The 16,862-nt window shown below is 41.4% G+C and overlaps 1 protein-coding gene across 2 annotated transcripts in view; it reads right to left on the bottom strand.

Moving 5' to 3' along the window:
- Positions 1-13,314, bottom strand: part of sobpa (sine oculis binding protein homolog (Drosophila) a) — a 51,902-nt gene extending 38,588 nt beyond the window's left edge. For both annotated transcript variants that reach the window (XM_072365916.1, XM_072365915.1), the window contains exon 1: positions 12,993-13,314. In XM_072365916.1, the coding sequence (XP_072222017.1) occupies positions 12,993-13,088 (96 nt within the window). In that variant the 5' untranslated portion in view covers positions 13,089-13,314. The remainder of the gene's footprint in view (positions 1-12,992) is intronic.
- Positions 13,315-16,862: the final 3,548 nt, after the last annotated feature.

The following is a 16,862-nucleotide window of genomic DNA, read 5'->3' on the forward strand; positions in this document are numbered from 1 at the left end:
ACTTTGTACGTTATCACATGACCGCAGCCGTCACTCATCAGTCGCTTCAACAAGCGGTGAAACGTCGATTACAAGCAGCCTCCGTCCATATCGAGCATGTCAGAGCGGTTCAGTGCCACCCAGAACATCAAACTCTGAGCTGATTTAAATGTACTTTGGTCTGTGTCACAGAAATACAAACATTAAAAAGTAGAAGAACACAGCTTTTAAATAGAAAATGATATTTCTCCATTTCTCAGAATCGTGTCATTGAACACCATCGTAGCTCATGATTGAATGTGCCGACCTATTTCACACCGAATAAACTTTGGTAAGTCCAGATTTCTGAGGCAGAGTCCTGGAGGCAGCTCGGAAATGTTGATTTGTGTTGTTTTGTGGGCGGAAACTTGACCGTAGCTGATACTAGAATTTTATTTGAGCAAATAAAATGAATCTACAAGGTTTCAGTGGAGCTGCTGGAGTGATTGTTTAATGCTAAAACATCCCGTGCAGCTTTTCAGTTACTTTCAGATCAGTTTAGCCTCAGTTTGCTTTGTCCATAAAGAGCATAAAGTCTCTGGTGATCTAAGCAGATGTGCCGATGCCATAAACAGGGGGAGCTGAGTCAAAATGCCGGAAGACAGTTATTAATGAGGAATGACAGGAGCTATTGATCCACCTGTTATGAAATACCACTGTGGCAATGTGGTCGGTGGGTAGATGTGGCACAGAGGTGACAGGCGACGAAAGACAGACAGCTCAATCCCACCAGAAAACAGCTGTGATCATCTGCCCACATGTGGAAAACATACTGTCACAATTTAAGGTTAAAAGTTGTGCGATAGTCAAATTCAGTATTAAAATGTAAAAAATGTGAATTTTTCTAACCCCAACCGTCTATTTTTAACTCCTAAACTTAATATTCAGGCTTCAGAGCAAAGGAGAAAAGTAATGAAACCATTGTGTTGGATGAGAGATGATTTTTTTACATCTATTTTGATGCATAACCATAGCAACGGGAAAATTGTTTGCATGTGGGAGCAGCTGACAGAGCTTTCTAAACCTCAAGTAATGCCCAAATCCAGATGAAGAGCAGAGGCCTGGGATGCAGAGCAGGAGCAAAACGAACAAAAAGGAGGAGGAAGTTTAAACCATTTCTTTCACTTGATCAGCGTGAGAAGTAGGAGGTCACTGGAGGATAAAATGGAGTATCAGGAATATCAGGAAGGCAATATTAAGGCTTCACAGAGACACGGCTACAGGAACAACTCTAACACGTCTCTACTCAGATTTAACACAATACAGACGGAGACTGCAGACAGAGGGGTAACAGTAAAGGAATAGGACCGCAGAGCTTGTTAACCACAAATGAAGGAATCCTGGCTAAGAAGCGTCTCTGCACCTGAGAGAGTTCACCTGTTTTACCTGCCATAGCCGCCCCAATCCATTCCAACACCTCTCTTTGCGAAACTTCGACTCTGCAAAAGTTTGTCAGCTGATTTTTCCTATTAAAGTATTATTGACCTGAACTGAATCGAGTAGCCCTTTGAAGAACCTCACTGTTAGTTTGCTTTGGGAGGGGGGACGGGGGCACCCCTTGGCCACCCCGTGGCTCCATCCCTGCTTGGTACCTGCCACCAGAGAAGCAATAACCTTTGCTCAGCTGCAGGTTCCACTTTATTTAATAATTTCTTTCAGGTGAGCAGTAAAACTGCTTCTGATAAAGTCAATTTTAATTTTAATTAAGTTTAAACGGTAGGATTATATGCCACGCCCAAAGGATACATGTGCATGTGTCCTTGATTATATCTTCATTGTGAAATTGTGAGGCATTCTAAATATTGCCAGATATTGGATCAGATAGTCCAGGTTAGATCGCATTACATGTGAATTTGCAGTTCTTATTCACACTGATTAAAATCTAACCCGTTCGTGAGCTCCTCTTTGTTCTGCAGAGGTGTTTAAAAATGCTGGTTAGAGCAGTGAAGGTTGTTAATGAGGTCAGATGTAAAAAGAATGATGAGTGACAGCAGCGCTCCATCTGCCTGAAGGTTCCTGGGAGTCAGATCCACTTCCATACGCTGAAGTTAGGTTCTGACAGCCACATACACAACCATGCTGTCACTCATGGAGACACTTTGAGAGCTTGTTTTTACAATAACATACACTCCATAATCATAATTTCAGTTTGAACTGAAATCGTCCACACATTTAAGACTCTCATTCCCAGCCTGCCACATCCTGCTGCTCAGCAGGGAGCCTCTTGCATCAGTTTTCAATGCACAAGGCTCACGTTTAGAATAATTTTCTGATGCTCTACAGCTGCATATTGCCAGTTATCCTTCTGTAAATGTAAGTGATTGTAAACAGCGACTGGAAAATCAACAATTATCACAGACTGTGTAAGGAGATGAAGATAGAAACCAAGCAGGCAACTCAGGGATTCCACGTGTTTTAGCTTCTTTTATTTGTCCTTACGTTAACCTCCAGCCTTCATTTTAACTATTTCATTCCACTAGTGTAGCCTATTACTTAGTTAGATGATAAAAGTACTTGGTTAAGATTAAAATACACGTTATTGCTGAAAGCTTTGCTGACATTTGCCACATTTCCATCACGATGTACCCTGGGGCTGTTTTGCTACCAGCTCAGGAAACCCTGCAGATCTAAAAGTGACACTTTGGGGGAAATCTTCAAACTCCCAAAATGCTTTGAAGATGCCCCCAAGGCGTTCAAAACCAATCCAGCAAAAGTGGTTAGTTTGACAAAGAAATTCATGCAAACACATGAGTTTGACCAGAACTGTGTGAAATTTAACTTGTCAAAACTAATACAAAACACCAAGATAATGCAGCTGTAGACGAAGCACTGCATGTTTATGCTTAACTAGACCCAAACAAGCCTAGATACTCTACATATGCTCTAAAGTTTCAGCTTTTTGTCACATTTAAGTGTGTTATAATAAAGCTGAATTCCCAATAAAGCTGCTCTCATTCACATTTTTCTTTTTCTTATGTCAGACGGCTGAATGCCTCAGAAACTGTGACTGAACATCTGCTCTAATTTAATCATTAATCACCTTTTAAGTAACTTAAAGACAACGTCTGTGCAGTGAATTCAGCCACACTTACATGTACGATAATCTCTCACAGAGAAAGTTAGAAGCAGCTTCGGTTAATATGCTGATTTCACTCCTGTGCACATATACTGGGCAAGGACAGCGGTCCATTTTAATGTTCAATAGCTGTAAATGCAGGTTGATATTATTATTATTATCTTTCCATCTAAACTTCAAATCCGTCCAGCTTGCCACATGCATACACAGACACATGGTGTCAAATCTTAACGCACCGTGTGACCTTTAACCATCTTTTCCAACCTGTTTTCATGTCAGGGGATAAAAAACAACCACTGTGCCAGGACCCTGTGGTGTTTTTAAAGCTTAATTCTGCAGATTCTTCAGCCACAAGCTCAGAGCGATGTCATTCTGGAGTGTTTACTCCTCATTAGGAGGCTGGAGGGGCAGGTGGTGTAAGCCACAGCTCTTACAATCATAAGACCCAACTTTGAGACCAATCATTTATTTTCTGTTTCCTTTTGCCTTACGCTCAGTTTAACTTGCCGTCTGGTCGGATTTTTGCTTCAAAGCCATTTGGTTTGGTTTAGCAAACAAAAGTAATTTGTTAGGTTTAGGGAAAGCTTGTGCTCTGGTATGAAAACACGCCACTTTGACGCTGGTGGCGGTCCAGTGAAAACACGAGTGAGTGACACTGAGAGCTGCTTTCTTTTCTTCTTCACTGAGCAAAGTGTTGATCTACGTTATGGTTTAACTGGAGAACGCATCCTGCAGTAAGCCTGTCTTCTCATGGTTTGTTGTTCTGGTTCTTTGAGCTTGTTTGTACTTTATCTTTTAGGTTTTCACATTCTGTGCTATTTGGCTTTAGTTTTACTTTGATGCAGCTTTTCCTTTCCTTTGTCCTTGTTTCACACCTGGGTTCAGCTTAGATTCATGTCATGTGAATGTCCTAATTTGTGCCCCATCTTTAGGGATAGGGTTAGATTTTGTACTTCCTGTCTTGCAGTGTTTTTTTTGGTTTGTCATTAAAATGATCCTTTTGCTTTTCATCTACTTGCCTCCTTCACTGAGTCTGAGTCTGAGTCCTCCACTACATCTTAATCTAACTAACTTATACTGCCTTATATTCTAAAATCGCACCACTGCAGCATGGATCTCAGCAAAGAACATTTGGATACAGTCTTGAATATCTATTTCAGACTTTAAGGGTTTCTTATTAACTTTATTAGACAAAAAATGACCCTAAAGGGCTGCTCTGTGCTTGTAATGTGACACCGATGGGTCTGACCAAGAGTCTGTAGGTGACAAGGTGGGAATTAGAGAGTCAGAGTGACAGGACACATGAAATAGGGCTGTAACATGTGATATTTTTCATTATGCACAAGTCTTCTGCCTATTCTCTACATCAATCATTCATATTTTAACTATTTAACAAGCTATAATAGTTCCAATCAACACTCAATTACTTTGAAATTCCATAAAAATAAAGAAAAAACAGCCAATGGGAAACGAATGAGAAGCATGGACAGCTTTGTGTTCTCACTTAAAAAAATCTGAAACCTGAAATGATGAATAATTCATAACTTATTAGTGGTTTTAACTCAAAAGCAAGTGCGTGTCATCTTTATGTAACGATTCACTGAAAACAGGGAAGCACGAGTAAAGCAATTAGTCCGAGTGTGAGGGTGAAAACCTCAGAGGAACAAACAATCCAGGGGAAAATCCTCCTTTTGACTCGGTGCATAACCTCAGTCTGAATGTACTCCTGAGTAAAAACGGATGTAGCTGTAAAGGAACCACATTAAGGAGACAAAAACACAGAATCACTCTGTGTCTCCTGCCATCCTGTCCTCTGTGTCACACTACTACTTTGAGAAAGAGGGAATGTCATTAAGAGTGGAATCTAATCCTTGTTGGCGGCTCATCAAAGCAGCAACTTCGGGTGTGGGTGTGCTGCGGAGGAGGCACACAGCAGCTACAGATGTCTATATGTTACACTGGAGATATATATAGATATATGTATGTATATATCTATAAATATGGCCTTTTTATTTCCTTAAACAAACAACAAATCTGTTTATCGGCTTTATTCATCACCATGGCTTCAAAAAGCCATGAGCGAAAATGAGGTCAGGTGAAAAGAGATTTCAATGTATCACAACATAAAAGTTTGTCCAGTTATCAGTGCAGACTGAAACTCAATAATTCCCAAGGGATGTCCTGTAATCCCTGACCAAGTAATCTTAGTTAACTAAATCGCTACAGTTCCCTTAAATCTGCAGATAATTGTCATGATTCCCAAAGAGTCAGCCTTACGGAGAGAAGATGGGTCAAAGGGTGCTTTTGCTCCTGGATTGTGGGAAAATACTGAGTCTTTCCTATGTTTCGGACAGAAATTGATGAAGATGGCTGCCAGACTGCCTGAGGTCCAGCCTGCTGCGATATCCTTCATACTGACTAACGACCAAAAGTACCTTTTTGTTCCCCATTTCTTTGATTCAGACAGGATCTTACCTGATCAAGAACAGGTTTCCAGGATCTTAAATGCCTAACTGAGAGGTGAACATAAAACATAAAACATAAAAAGACAGCAGGAGTCATCTTGACAACCCCATAAAAGTGGGGCAGCTCTGCAGAGCTAACACATCTACCCAAAATTAATTGCAGAATATGACGAAATTCATTGGAAAATAACAGTGCATAGTTACACAACAGCAGGTTTTATGTAATTTCACAGTGTCTACTAACATGTTATCAACAAAATCAGCTTATTATGTAGATTTCTACATATTAAATAGCCTAAAGCAGTTATTGGAGTCATACACGAGAAAGTGACATCTTAATAATTTGAAGCCAGTGTGGAAGAAGATATTTCCTCTATTTCAAGTTTTTTCCTACAATTTGCTCCTTAACGCAGCCTCTAAAATCTCTTTACAGTTAAAATTTCTTACTGAGAAGCCAGAACTTCTCAAACCAGCATGCAACTCACAAACAAAGTTCTTATGTAACACATCTTGTTACCACGATCCTTCCTTTGACATCATCCCCGGAGTAAACACATTAATAATTATAAGATTTAGTGTATATTGCAGCCTTCGGGGAACTTAACTATTTGGTCTTTTGTCAAAAAATAACGAGCAATGGCTGTGTGTACTTGCACAGCGATATTCTGATGATAATCTGCCATTTAAACAGCATTTTAAGATCCCCATATCCCAAATAAGGTCACTTTCAGAGTAAACAATGATCATTTTAAGCTATCAGGATTATTCTGATTCAGTTGGATTATGTTGACATGTTTTCACAACATCTTGCGGCTCACAGTGCTGATTTACAACCGATGCTCCAGGATTCAGAGCTGCCACATCTATTCATTAGGAGCAGAACTGAGCTTGTTTTTTAAGAACACCGTCGCTTGTTATCACAGAGTGGAGTGCTTGTTTCTGTCACAAGGTCTGGCAACACCTCCTCAGCGGAGTTGAGTGCAGAAGGGGAAGGCTGCACTTCAGAGGAGACGCACTTTTTGGGTGTGGAGGCGCGAGAGTAGGCTAAAGTTCAGTGTTTTAAAGGGACATAGATCTATGTGATTAAGACTTTGGATGGGTGCAAACATTGCAGCTGCACACAGGAACGTAACATGTAAACTGTCAGAATATTGCAGAGCTTACACACAAAGACTGAGACAGCAAGATGAAGAAATGAACAGCAGGAACTACGTGTTTGCTAATCAGTGAAGAAACCCCTGCAAAAAGTCATCCTCTACGAATAAGAACTTAATTAACGAGCAATGCAAAACAGAAAACTGCTCGGGGGGTTACTGAGACAGCTTCGGGTGGTCTGCTACTCGAGTTTGGGATACTTTCAGGTGTCTGCAGGTAGAAACTAACCAGTAACTAACTTCCTAACTTTACAAAATGGAGTCAAAAGTTTTTATCTTTTAACTGTATTTTATAGCAAAATCAGTCACAGAAATGACAGGCTTCTATAAAAAATCCCTGTACTACTGCACAGAGTGAGCTATGAATGTTTTATATCTTTAAAAGTTATGCCTACTATTAACGTTAATGCTGCTGTACCTGTGGAAATATCAGTGTGCATGGCATACTGCATGTGTTTTATGTAATAACTGATTTTTGTTCACATATGAGCTTGTAAACTCACACAGATCTAATCACACAGCTCTGTAGCATGTTAAGGATTCATTCCTGTGAACTGAAATCATTGAGGCTTGACTTATAGTTTGATGATTGGAGGTATAGATGTGCTATGTTGGCCAGGATTCACATAAGAAACATATTAAAGCGAGTGTGCCTGATGATTTGTTACAGCTGTCATGTGAATTCATGCGCTGGCGTTTGTGCTGTCATTAAGCTTGACTTCTCTCAACTTTCCACAGCAGGCAACAAAACAACTGACCATTTCTGATCAACATTCTTCCGGTTCCTCTCCATCTTTATCAGCAGACAGGAGGGGCTACTTTACCTTTGGATTTTAACGGATGCATCGGATCTCACTCCAAAACGTGAGATAGCAACTGCAAGACAGAGGCTCAAAAACTGTGGTTTCTATATTCTGAAGTGTCGATTTGTTGAAAAGTCTGTAAAAATGTCATAATGTCCACCTTTCATGTCTCGTTTGTGTTAATTTGGATACAACTGCTTATAAAGAGGAAAGTAAAGATGGAAGAGGGTGCAAATCCACGGACTCTCATGCAAAGATTGATAGTTTTAAACTTGCAATTTAGTTTTTTTGTACAGTCCTCTCACTGTTCCACTTCCTCATCCCACTCATGACTCCTCACTTTTCCTCTCCAGAAGCTGGTTTGGGTTAGAGTTGACTAAATGAGTTACACATTTTACTATTCATGGCTCTTGATTCCCATCATGAAAAGCCGAGGTGCACGTTGCAATGAACTTGAACATGAGGACAAACTCACCTATAACACTTTTTGAGGTGGAACTGGGCTGCGTGTACATAAACTGGTATCATATCTGAGTTTTCTTCCACAGTTTTCTGTAATAATACGTCTCACATGACCATGATGTTTTGGTGTATTTATCAATACGTCTTTACTAAAATCCTTATTTTGTTTCTTTTGGAATCAATCAGCTAAATCCATCATGGTGGTTTCACAGAGCCTCTTCTTTTTCTAACAACTTAACTAAATTAGCAGAATAATTAGCGACATAATCGTGACGAACTCAAGTGCAGATGCAGCTCACAAGCTCTCACTTCTCCGGTGTATTTTCAGAATCTCATTTGTCTAAAAACATTTCAGATGCCGCCTCTGAAGCCTTCCCTCCCGTTTCCCTCCAGTGACACCCAGACGTGGCCTGTAGGGCCTGTGGTGATGATGGTGGTGGGTAACGAATACCTTGCGGTTAGAAACCAGAGCAGGTCACAGAACACCGTGATAAAATTCCCGAATCCACATGCCAAGTTTCCCTTTGCCTCCTCCTCCACTTTTCCACTCCCCTGCTGCCTCTCTCCTCCTCTGCCTTTTCCTTCTCCTCTGCTTTCATTCCCCTCTACTTTCCTTGATATCTGATACAGCGGAGACACTCGGGTTACAGTTTTTACAGCTTAGCCAGCCCAGCGCTGTATACATTCCTTTCTCCCCTTGTTTCTTAGCCCACTCTCCAGCCTCTCCTCACCCCAGCATGCCCACTCCTCCTTCTCCCTGATTACTCACCGGGGCTTATTTTACCGAGGCGCACATTAAGCAGCCAGATGAAGGAAACACTGTCAGACTGTTTGGTTTTTCAGAGGAGTATGATCCCTTCACAAGGGCACATTGTGTGTCTCTGTGTGTCTTTTTTCTTTTTTTTCCTCCAGCTTTGGTCTGACATGTTGAAGATGAGAGAATCCAAAGAGAAGAAGGGAACAAACTGGGACTCAGTTTTTCTACAGAAAATCCATACATCAAACTTAACTTACAGAATTTACTGTCATGATTCACTATCATGCAACCCTGGTGTAATTTTAATTAACTGCATCTCTGACTGGTTTCATGTAATGATATCCAGTTTACAGGCTTCGTAGCAAAGAGCAGTAATTTGATTATCATGCATTGGCCTCATGCTATGTCGTATCAATAATATCCATGAGTTTTAAACAAATTTGACTAATTAATCAGACTTCAAAAAGATATTTTCCGAGGAGCACAAACAGCAGGTTTAACCCTCCATCACTGAAGCAGCCGACAGCTTGTGTGAGTGTATGTGATGCAGTGTGAAATCAGGATTGTGTAACGAGCTGCTTTTTTAGATGCTTTAACCTCATCTGTGACCGCGTTTGGTTGTAACATCCCTCTGAGGTACTTCCAGCCTAAGTGCAACAAGAACTCCTCCAATCAAAGCGATCACATAGGTTTGTTCATACCCTTCACAACTGTGTCCTGTGAAGGAGGAAAATACAGCTTTTATGAGCGTTTTCCACATCAGAGCAGACGTCATTCTCGAGTTTTTTGTTTAAAAAGTCTGATTAAGCAGGAAGGCGGTGGGCAGATGGCGCAGTTACATCCAGCGCTCTCCAACACGCCTTCATCTGCCGTGAGATTAAGACCAACTTCTGACAGCTACTGCAACACTTTGCTAAAAAAACTTTTACTTTACACAGTGACATTGCTTCTTTGGGAAAACAAATCTAAACTACTCGGTTAGAAAATGGGATTTTCAGGGGTAAAATGCATTCTTTTTAAAACATAACCCTCAGCTACATGGTTGCCGGTTGCCTAGGTCACAAGTGAACACAGCACGTTACGATGAAACTTCAGCCTGTTTCGTCTCTAACGGCTGTTGTCCCTCCTCATAATTCACACAAACACAGGCGGATCAGCCCCGCATTGCTGTGTCCGTTGAGGAATCAGCTGAGTGACGACAGCAATTTGAGTGGCGAGTTCTGCAATGCCGGCATGATGTGTGTTTCTACCTCCCTTGATAGACATCCATCCCTCGTTCCTATGACACGATGCACATCGCAGGCGCATCATTCACAGCTTTAAAAGGCGGATTGTCACTTACTTGTTGGGTTTACGCTGTGACATCACCTGACTTGGATTAGAAATTAAAGATGCTTGGTTAGGGTTAATCAAGATTTTATGGGCACCAGTTTAACGCTTCCCAGTTGACCTCATGACCACCAGAGGTCGCATTTTCTTCAAAAGAACTTAAAGGTCGTATCTGGGCACATTTCTGTCTCTATCAAAGACCGAATTTAACTTTTATGCTGATGACATTCTGCTCTGCTTACACCTAATCAGACTGTTGATGCTTTCCAGCAAACTTTGTGTGAATTAAAACTTGACAACAAAACAAAATTCTTGATGTTCTCATATGTTAAACTGAAGCGCCACTTATTCCTATTAAGGATGCGGAGCCAGTATCCCAGTCCAAATATTTAAATTGATGATTCTCTGTCCTTTACAGCTCACATTCGGTAATCGGTGAGACAGTTGAAGTCAAAACTATCTGTTTTGTTTAGAATCAAGTCCGGTCTTCCTTTGAGGCCACTTTCATGTCTGTACTGGATTGTGTCGTTATTATTTACATGAATCGCTCTTGGCTATGCTAGCATGCAGTAGATACAATCTAAAATGGAGAACAAAAGTTACTCAGAAACCTTAAAAAGCTTAGAAAACCAATGCATATCGAACGATTGGGTTGGATGGTCTGCACTGACTCAAACACTGGCATATTCTTATTTATAAAATATCTACATCCTTAATAAAAAGGACAGGGAGTTATTGTCTTTACATGAAATAATTATTATCTTATCTATATTCAATGTCTGTAGGTAAAAAGGCATTTAAATGTGCTTCATTCTCTGCCTTGAAAAACATATTTCCTTGGTTTAGCCTGCGATGACTGTGGTGATCAAATATTCTGAGGGTTTTAGTTAATTAGGCTTATAATCTTTACAACTATAGCTAATTTTTATGATTATTACTCAGTTATGTAAGTTTGTGTCAAATGTGTGTTTAATTCTGCAGTCCTGCGTCTGTCATGATCACAACGTGCTTGGAAATTAGTTATTAAATCTCAAGAGTTTCCAAATCCTGTTTAAATTAAGGTGAAATAAACTCTATTACAGGTTATCTGCTGGATATTTATAAGAATCCACATGCTACTTATGTTTATTCTGGCTCACAAATGTCACCTAACTTACAGAAGTTGGAGACAGAGCTGATGACAAATGACGCTGCTTCCATCAAATGAGATGTTTTACTGACATGTCACCTCTTCAGAGCAAATTATAAAACACGTCAATGCCCGATGTCACAAAATCTATCATCTAACGGCAAAAAAACAGATGCAGACCTGCAAATAAAACATCACCTCTGAGTGATGGCTGGCATCCTACAATTACTCAGTCAATGTGATGAATTATCAGAGGAGACATTCTGTGATTTTTTTTATTATTTTTTTTCCAAATGGATTTCTGCCTGATTAATGCTCTCGGTAATAATGACAGAACTGACAAAATCAAAACCAGTCCTTGTGCTACAATTTGACAAGACGACACCTCCTTGTGCTGAAACGCTGGTCATGAAAATTTTGAAAGCTCCCCTGATGAGAGATAAGGAAATTCTCCACTGTGAGGGTTCGCCTGACACCAACCTGCATCCCGTCCTTCTCTCATTAAGACCAGACTTTGTTCCTACACAATAATTCCTTCTCGTTTTTTTCATGAACACTAAAAAAATCTATTACTGACACCTTTCTTTGAACCTAAAGTGCATTCTGGGTAACAAGCGAGGACAACTCCATTAAGACTGAAGGCATCTGGTCCAGCTTGATGCACTGAAATGTAGTTTACTGGTGATAATAAAGGCATCTCCGGCAGCTGAGCTCGCACAGAAAGCATCAACCTCACCATTAATAAAAATGCACGTAAGGTTTCGTTTTTACAGGCAGAGGAAATAAGCTGTGACACATGAACGCAACTGCTGTTTCAAAAGGCTCCACACGCACACACGTACACGCAAAAGGCTTTATTCCAGGGTTGTTTCAGGACTCGATCTCAGCCAGCTCCTAAAATCAAAATCCCCGCAGTTATTCTCGGTGTGATCACCTGCACATCCATCCCGTGGCAGTGAAAACACCGGCTGCTCCTGCGTCTCCAGCCAAATGTGTACAAACAATGAGAAGATGCAGACAAAGCGGACCGCCTCACACACACACACATATGCCAGAAACACTTTCATGCTCCACAATGAACCGCACGGAGCTCAAATATCACAATGTGCACCGAGTCAAAAACCACCAACAGAAACAACGTGGGGCTGGATGTTGATGGGAGGAATAGTGCAGGCCGAACACCGCAGACAATGTGCTTCTTGTCGAGCGCGTAAAGCTCACAGACGCACATCTGGATCACGCCTCTGGGCAGCTGGACGGGACACACACGCACGCACACACGTGCACAAACACACAACCCCACGGAGACCCAGAAAAGCATAATTGATAGACGAGTATTCCCCCATTGATCTGCTAATTATGCACATTGGCTGAGCTCCCTCGCGCCGCGGTGTACTATAGTATTAATAGTAATAGTAGACGCACTGTTGACGCCTTCACTGACGCACTGGATTTTCCATTAACTGTGGGTAAGCCGTGAAAGGCAGGGCACACAAACGGCAAGATTATGACACAGGGTTCCTGCAACTTAACATAAGAAGAGCAGCTGTGAATGGCAGCCGCATCCATTGTGCGTGGCGGCGTGTTGGCACTGTGCGCGGCTCCGGCTGGCGTTCAGCGCGCATGTGACCAAAGAACCAAAATCATAAATTAAAGTTTGTTTTTTATGCAGCCAGTTGCACTAACGTGTGTTGTATATTTTCGCCGAGGACGTCTGGTTAGCGCTTCAACACGCACGCATGCTCCTCACAACCACTCCACGCGCAATCACATGCAGCTGGGCACAGTGCCCCCTTTACCTTCATCTCTTCATTTATTTCCCGTTTCACCGGGTGAGCTGGTTTGCGGCTTCTCTTATTTTCCGGAGGTCTGCCCTCTTTTTCCATCTCTGCCATGTTTTCTCTGTGATACTTCTGTCAATATTTGCGGTGAGGAGGGGAGAGGAGGGGGCGTGAGAGAGGCAGCGGCAGCTGTTTACAGTCGCCAGACGGCGGATGTCTTGCAGATTTTCAGCGGTCCGTGTGACGCTGGTGATGCCGCTGAGGGCTCGTGGAGCCCGGCTAAGTCAGCCATCTTCTGCCCGTATCCTCCACGGTCCGTGCGCCAGTGGTGAGCCGCCTCTGTGAGTCAAAGGAGAGGTTGAGTGAGAGGAAAAAACGAGACAGGGGGAGGGGCGTCCGCTGAAACATTATATGACGCGCTGATGATCAGAGGTAGGCTATTTCTTCTCGCTTTCCCATGGAGCGCAATCAGAGCAGCCACATCCACTTACCGCTGCTGCCTCACAGTGACAGCCTGTAAGCAGCAAACAGGTGCCCACACACAGTCAAGATTCTTCAGGAGGGTCTGTTGTTGGCCAAAGTAGCCTTCCTGTTATTCAAGACCAAAGATCAAACCACAACTCAATAAAAAATCGAGTACAAATCGTTTAAATGTCACCTGATATTCAGAGGATGACTGTTTAAATTAGTCTTATAACACAAAAAAATGCTGTGATAAGATTGGAGCAAGTGCACCAAGAAAGAAATGCAAAGCTACAAAAGTAAAATCTTTGGTGGTGGCACAGGCTGAAGTTATCATTTGGACTTCAGGGTGTAATTTGTTCCTTCTTCTGCTCATTTCTTCATCTAACAGCAATCTGTGGAGCAGTTAAGCCAACATGAACCTGCACCAATTAAGCATGTTGGTAAAGATTTTCCAGGTCAGTCTGAGACAAAAAGAAGTCAAGAAAGATTCAGCTTCAGATTGAAGTCTTGGAGGTCCCATGATGCTCTGAGGGAATGTGACTCAAAACAACTGTGAGCAGCCCAACAGCTTGAATGTAAATCAGATCGAGAGCAGATTTATACAATAGTTTTTTTTCCACAGTATGATCGATAAAGCTCCCTGGAGTTGTACCAACTCTATCCATTAGTCTATGGCAAATAAATCATAGCAGGTTACTGCAGTTGATCAATTATGTTCTGGTGGGAAATATGCAACAATATCACATAGACATATATATTTATATATATTTATAATCTCCATACAGTCGTGTGGAAAAGAAAGCATCAAGACATAATGAAGAATCATTTGATCCTTTCAAGGTCTTAAAATGAGGTAAATATAACCTCAGATGAACAACATATCACACTTATAGCAGCAGTGAGTTGCAGTAATGGTTTCCTGTGTGACGTTATCAGTCTCTCTCATGGTTGTGGAGGAATCTTGGCCCACTCTTCTCTCCAGCGTTGCTTCAGCTCATTGAGGTTTGCAGCATTAGTTTCTGCACAGCTCTCTTAAGGTCCCACCACAGCATTTCAGTCAGGCTGAGGTCTGGACTCTGACTGGACCATTGCAGCACCTTGATTCTTTTCTTTTTCACACATTCTGCTGTAGATCTGCTGCTGTGTTTGGGATCTTTGTCCTGTTGATGAGCCAGTTTCAGCCCAGCTTTAGCTGTGGGACAGATGGCCTCACATTTGACTCTAGAATACTTTGGTATCCAGAGGAGTTCATGGTGGACTCAATGACTGCAAGGTGCCCAGGTCCTGTGGCTGCAGAACCAGCCCAGATCATCAGCCCTCCACCACCGTGCTTGACAGCTGGTATGAGGTGTTTGTGCTGATATGCTGTGTTTGGTTTCCTCCAAACGTGCTGCTGTGCATTAGGACCAAACATCTCCACTTTGCTCTGGTCTGTCCAAAGGACATTGTTCCAGAAGTCTTGTGCTTTGTTCAGATGCAGCTTTGCAAACCCAAGCTGTGCTGCCATGTTCTTTTTAGAGAGAAGAGGCTTTCTCCTGCAGCCCTTCCAAACAAGCCATCCTTGTTCAGTCTTTTTCTAATTGTGCTGTCATGAACTTTAACTTTTAACATGCTAACTGAGGCCTGTAGAGTCTGAGATGTAGCTCCAGGGTTTTTGACCTTGGGGTGAACTTGCTGAAACATCCGCTCCTGGGAAGATTGACAGCTGTCTTGATTATTCACATAGTCCAAATACTCCAATATGTCCTTAGTTTTTCACACACTGCATCTGCATTTTATCCCAGTTTTATTAAATCAGTGATATGATGTAATATGTCATGTGTTGTTGTTCATCTGGGTTTGTATAAATTTCTAATTGTATGACCTGGTGAGGAGCAGATAGTTTTCAATCAAGTCCTGATACGTAAAAACCTTAACATTTCTTTCTCATAGCATTGTCTTTGCATGCTGTATATTCATTATCATCATACACCAGATCACCAGATCATTTTAGTCAATAGATTTACCTCTGTGCATGAATTTACCTGTTTCCACTGTGAGCCACATGCAGCTCTCTGAATTACAATGAGGAGAGCCTCTGAGAGGGCTGGGTGAGGCTGCTCATGGCAAAGTGACACCCATTTGAGGTGGAAAATCAGCAGGAATGGAAGCTGTGAACCGTGATGCAGGGTCAGGGTGAGATGACTTGTGCTGCTCTTACCATGCTTCTCAAACTGGCAGCACAGCACCTGCATCATAAGATCCCTTCTTTAATCTGTCCTCCAGCTACAGCAGCTTGGTTTACTGTAATTCAAGTGGGACTCCTTATTCTGGTGTTAAACTGTGCAGTTATTCAAGCAGAAGCAGGCTGCTAAACCTGCATTCATCAGAACCCGTGAAGAAAAGGGAGAAAATACATATTTATTTTAATATTTCAATGCAACCATCATGATTTAGTGGAAGCTTTTGTCCAGATTTGCAACACCTAATGTCATCTAACTTTATTTCTAATTAAGAAAAAGCTTCAAAGTGACAGCTTCTGTTTCCGCAGTTACGCCGTGTTGTGTTGAAAATAAAGGGGACAGTTGGAAGTCGGGATCTTTATGAGTCTTGGTTTTGTTTTGTGTGGGCTCTCAGTGAAAGAGGATGCAGCTAAAGGTTGTGTAAGCTGTCCTTGACAGACTTTCTCTCCAGTTCAGTAACACGCAGAAGGAAGAGGACTCAATGAAAGCATTGTTAGACTGCTGTGAGGGTATTCCACTATCATACTGTCAAACTGTTATATTGTCAAACTGATTGTGTTACATGAACGGAAACACGATGAGGTTCGCTTTTCATGATCGGTTTAAATTGATGTTTTCGGGGTTATTTTTTCCTTTTCCCTCCAACATTTTCCAGAATGGAAACATATAATGACTTATGGAGTTATGTCCAGCTGCTCCCATAAATACAAATGAAATGAGAAAAGCAGTGACCAAATGATTCTGATGTTTTACTGTCAAAGAAAGACAGAAAGAAATGGCAGGTGTCTGCAGCTGCTTAATAAGAAACAACACAAATGTTTAAGGAAGCAACATATTACTTTGACCTGTCACACGCACTGCAGTGGTTATATTCAACGGTTAAGATGAGACCATTTGTTGGCTATTTTACCTCTTTAAGGTGTATTCTTTCAATTCTTTTGTCTAAAATATGAATTTAGATCTTTATTTTGTTGAATTTGATCTATCAGGCATAAGAAAACTCAATGATGATGTGTTAATTATCTTTGAATATGCAGATGATAGAAGATGATAAAAGAGGAAGAATTGTAATTTTACAATTAAACTACTTTTTTTTCAAAATGTTTATAACTTATGGAGTGATAAAAATAAATATTCAAAATCCTCCCTGTGCTTAACACAAAGATAGGATCTCTGTTTTCATGTGTTTTTAACTGATAAT

Source organism: Leuresthes tenuis, unplaced genomic scaffold (genome assembly GCF_036924035.1).
Source record: "Leuresthes tenuis unplaced genomic scaffold, fLeuTen1.0.hap1 SCAF_15, whole genome shotgun sequence".
NCBI lineage: Eukaryota > Metazoa > Chordata > Actinopteri > Atheriniformes > Atherinopsidae > Leuresthes > Leuresthes tenuis.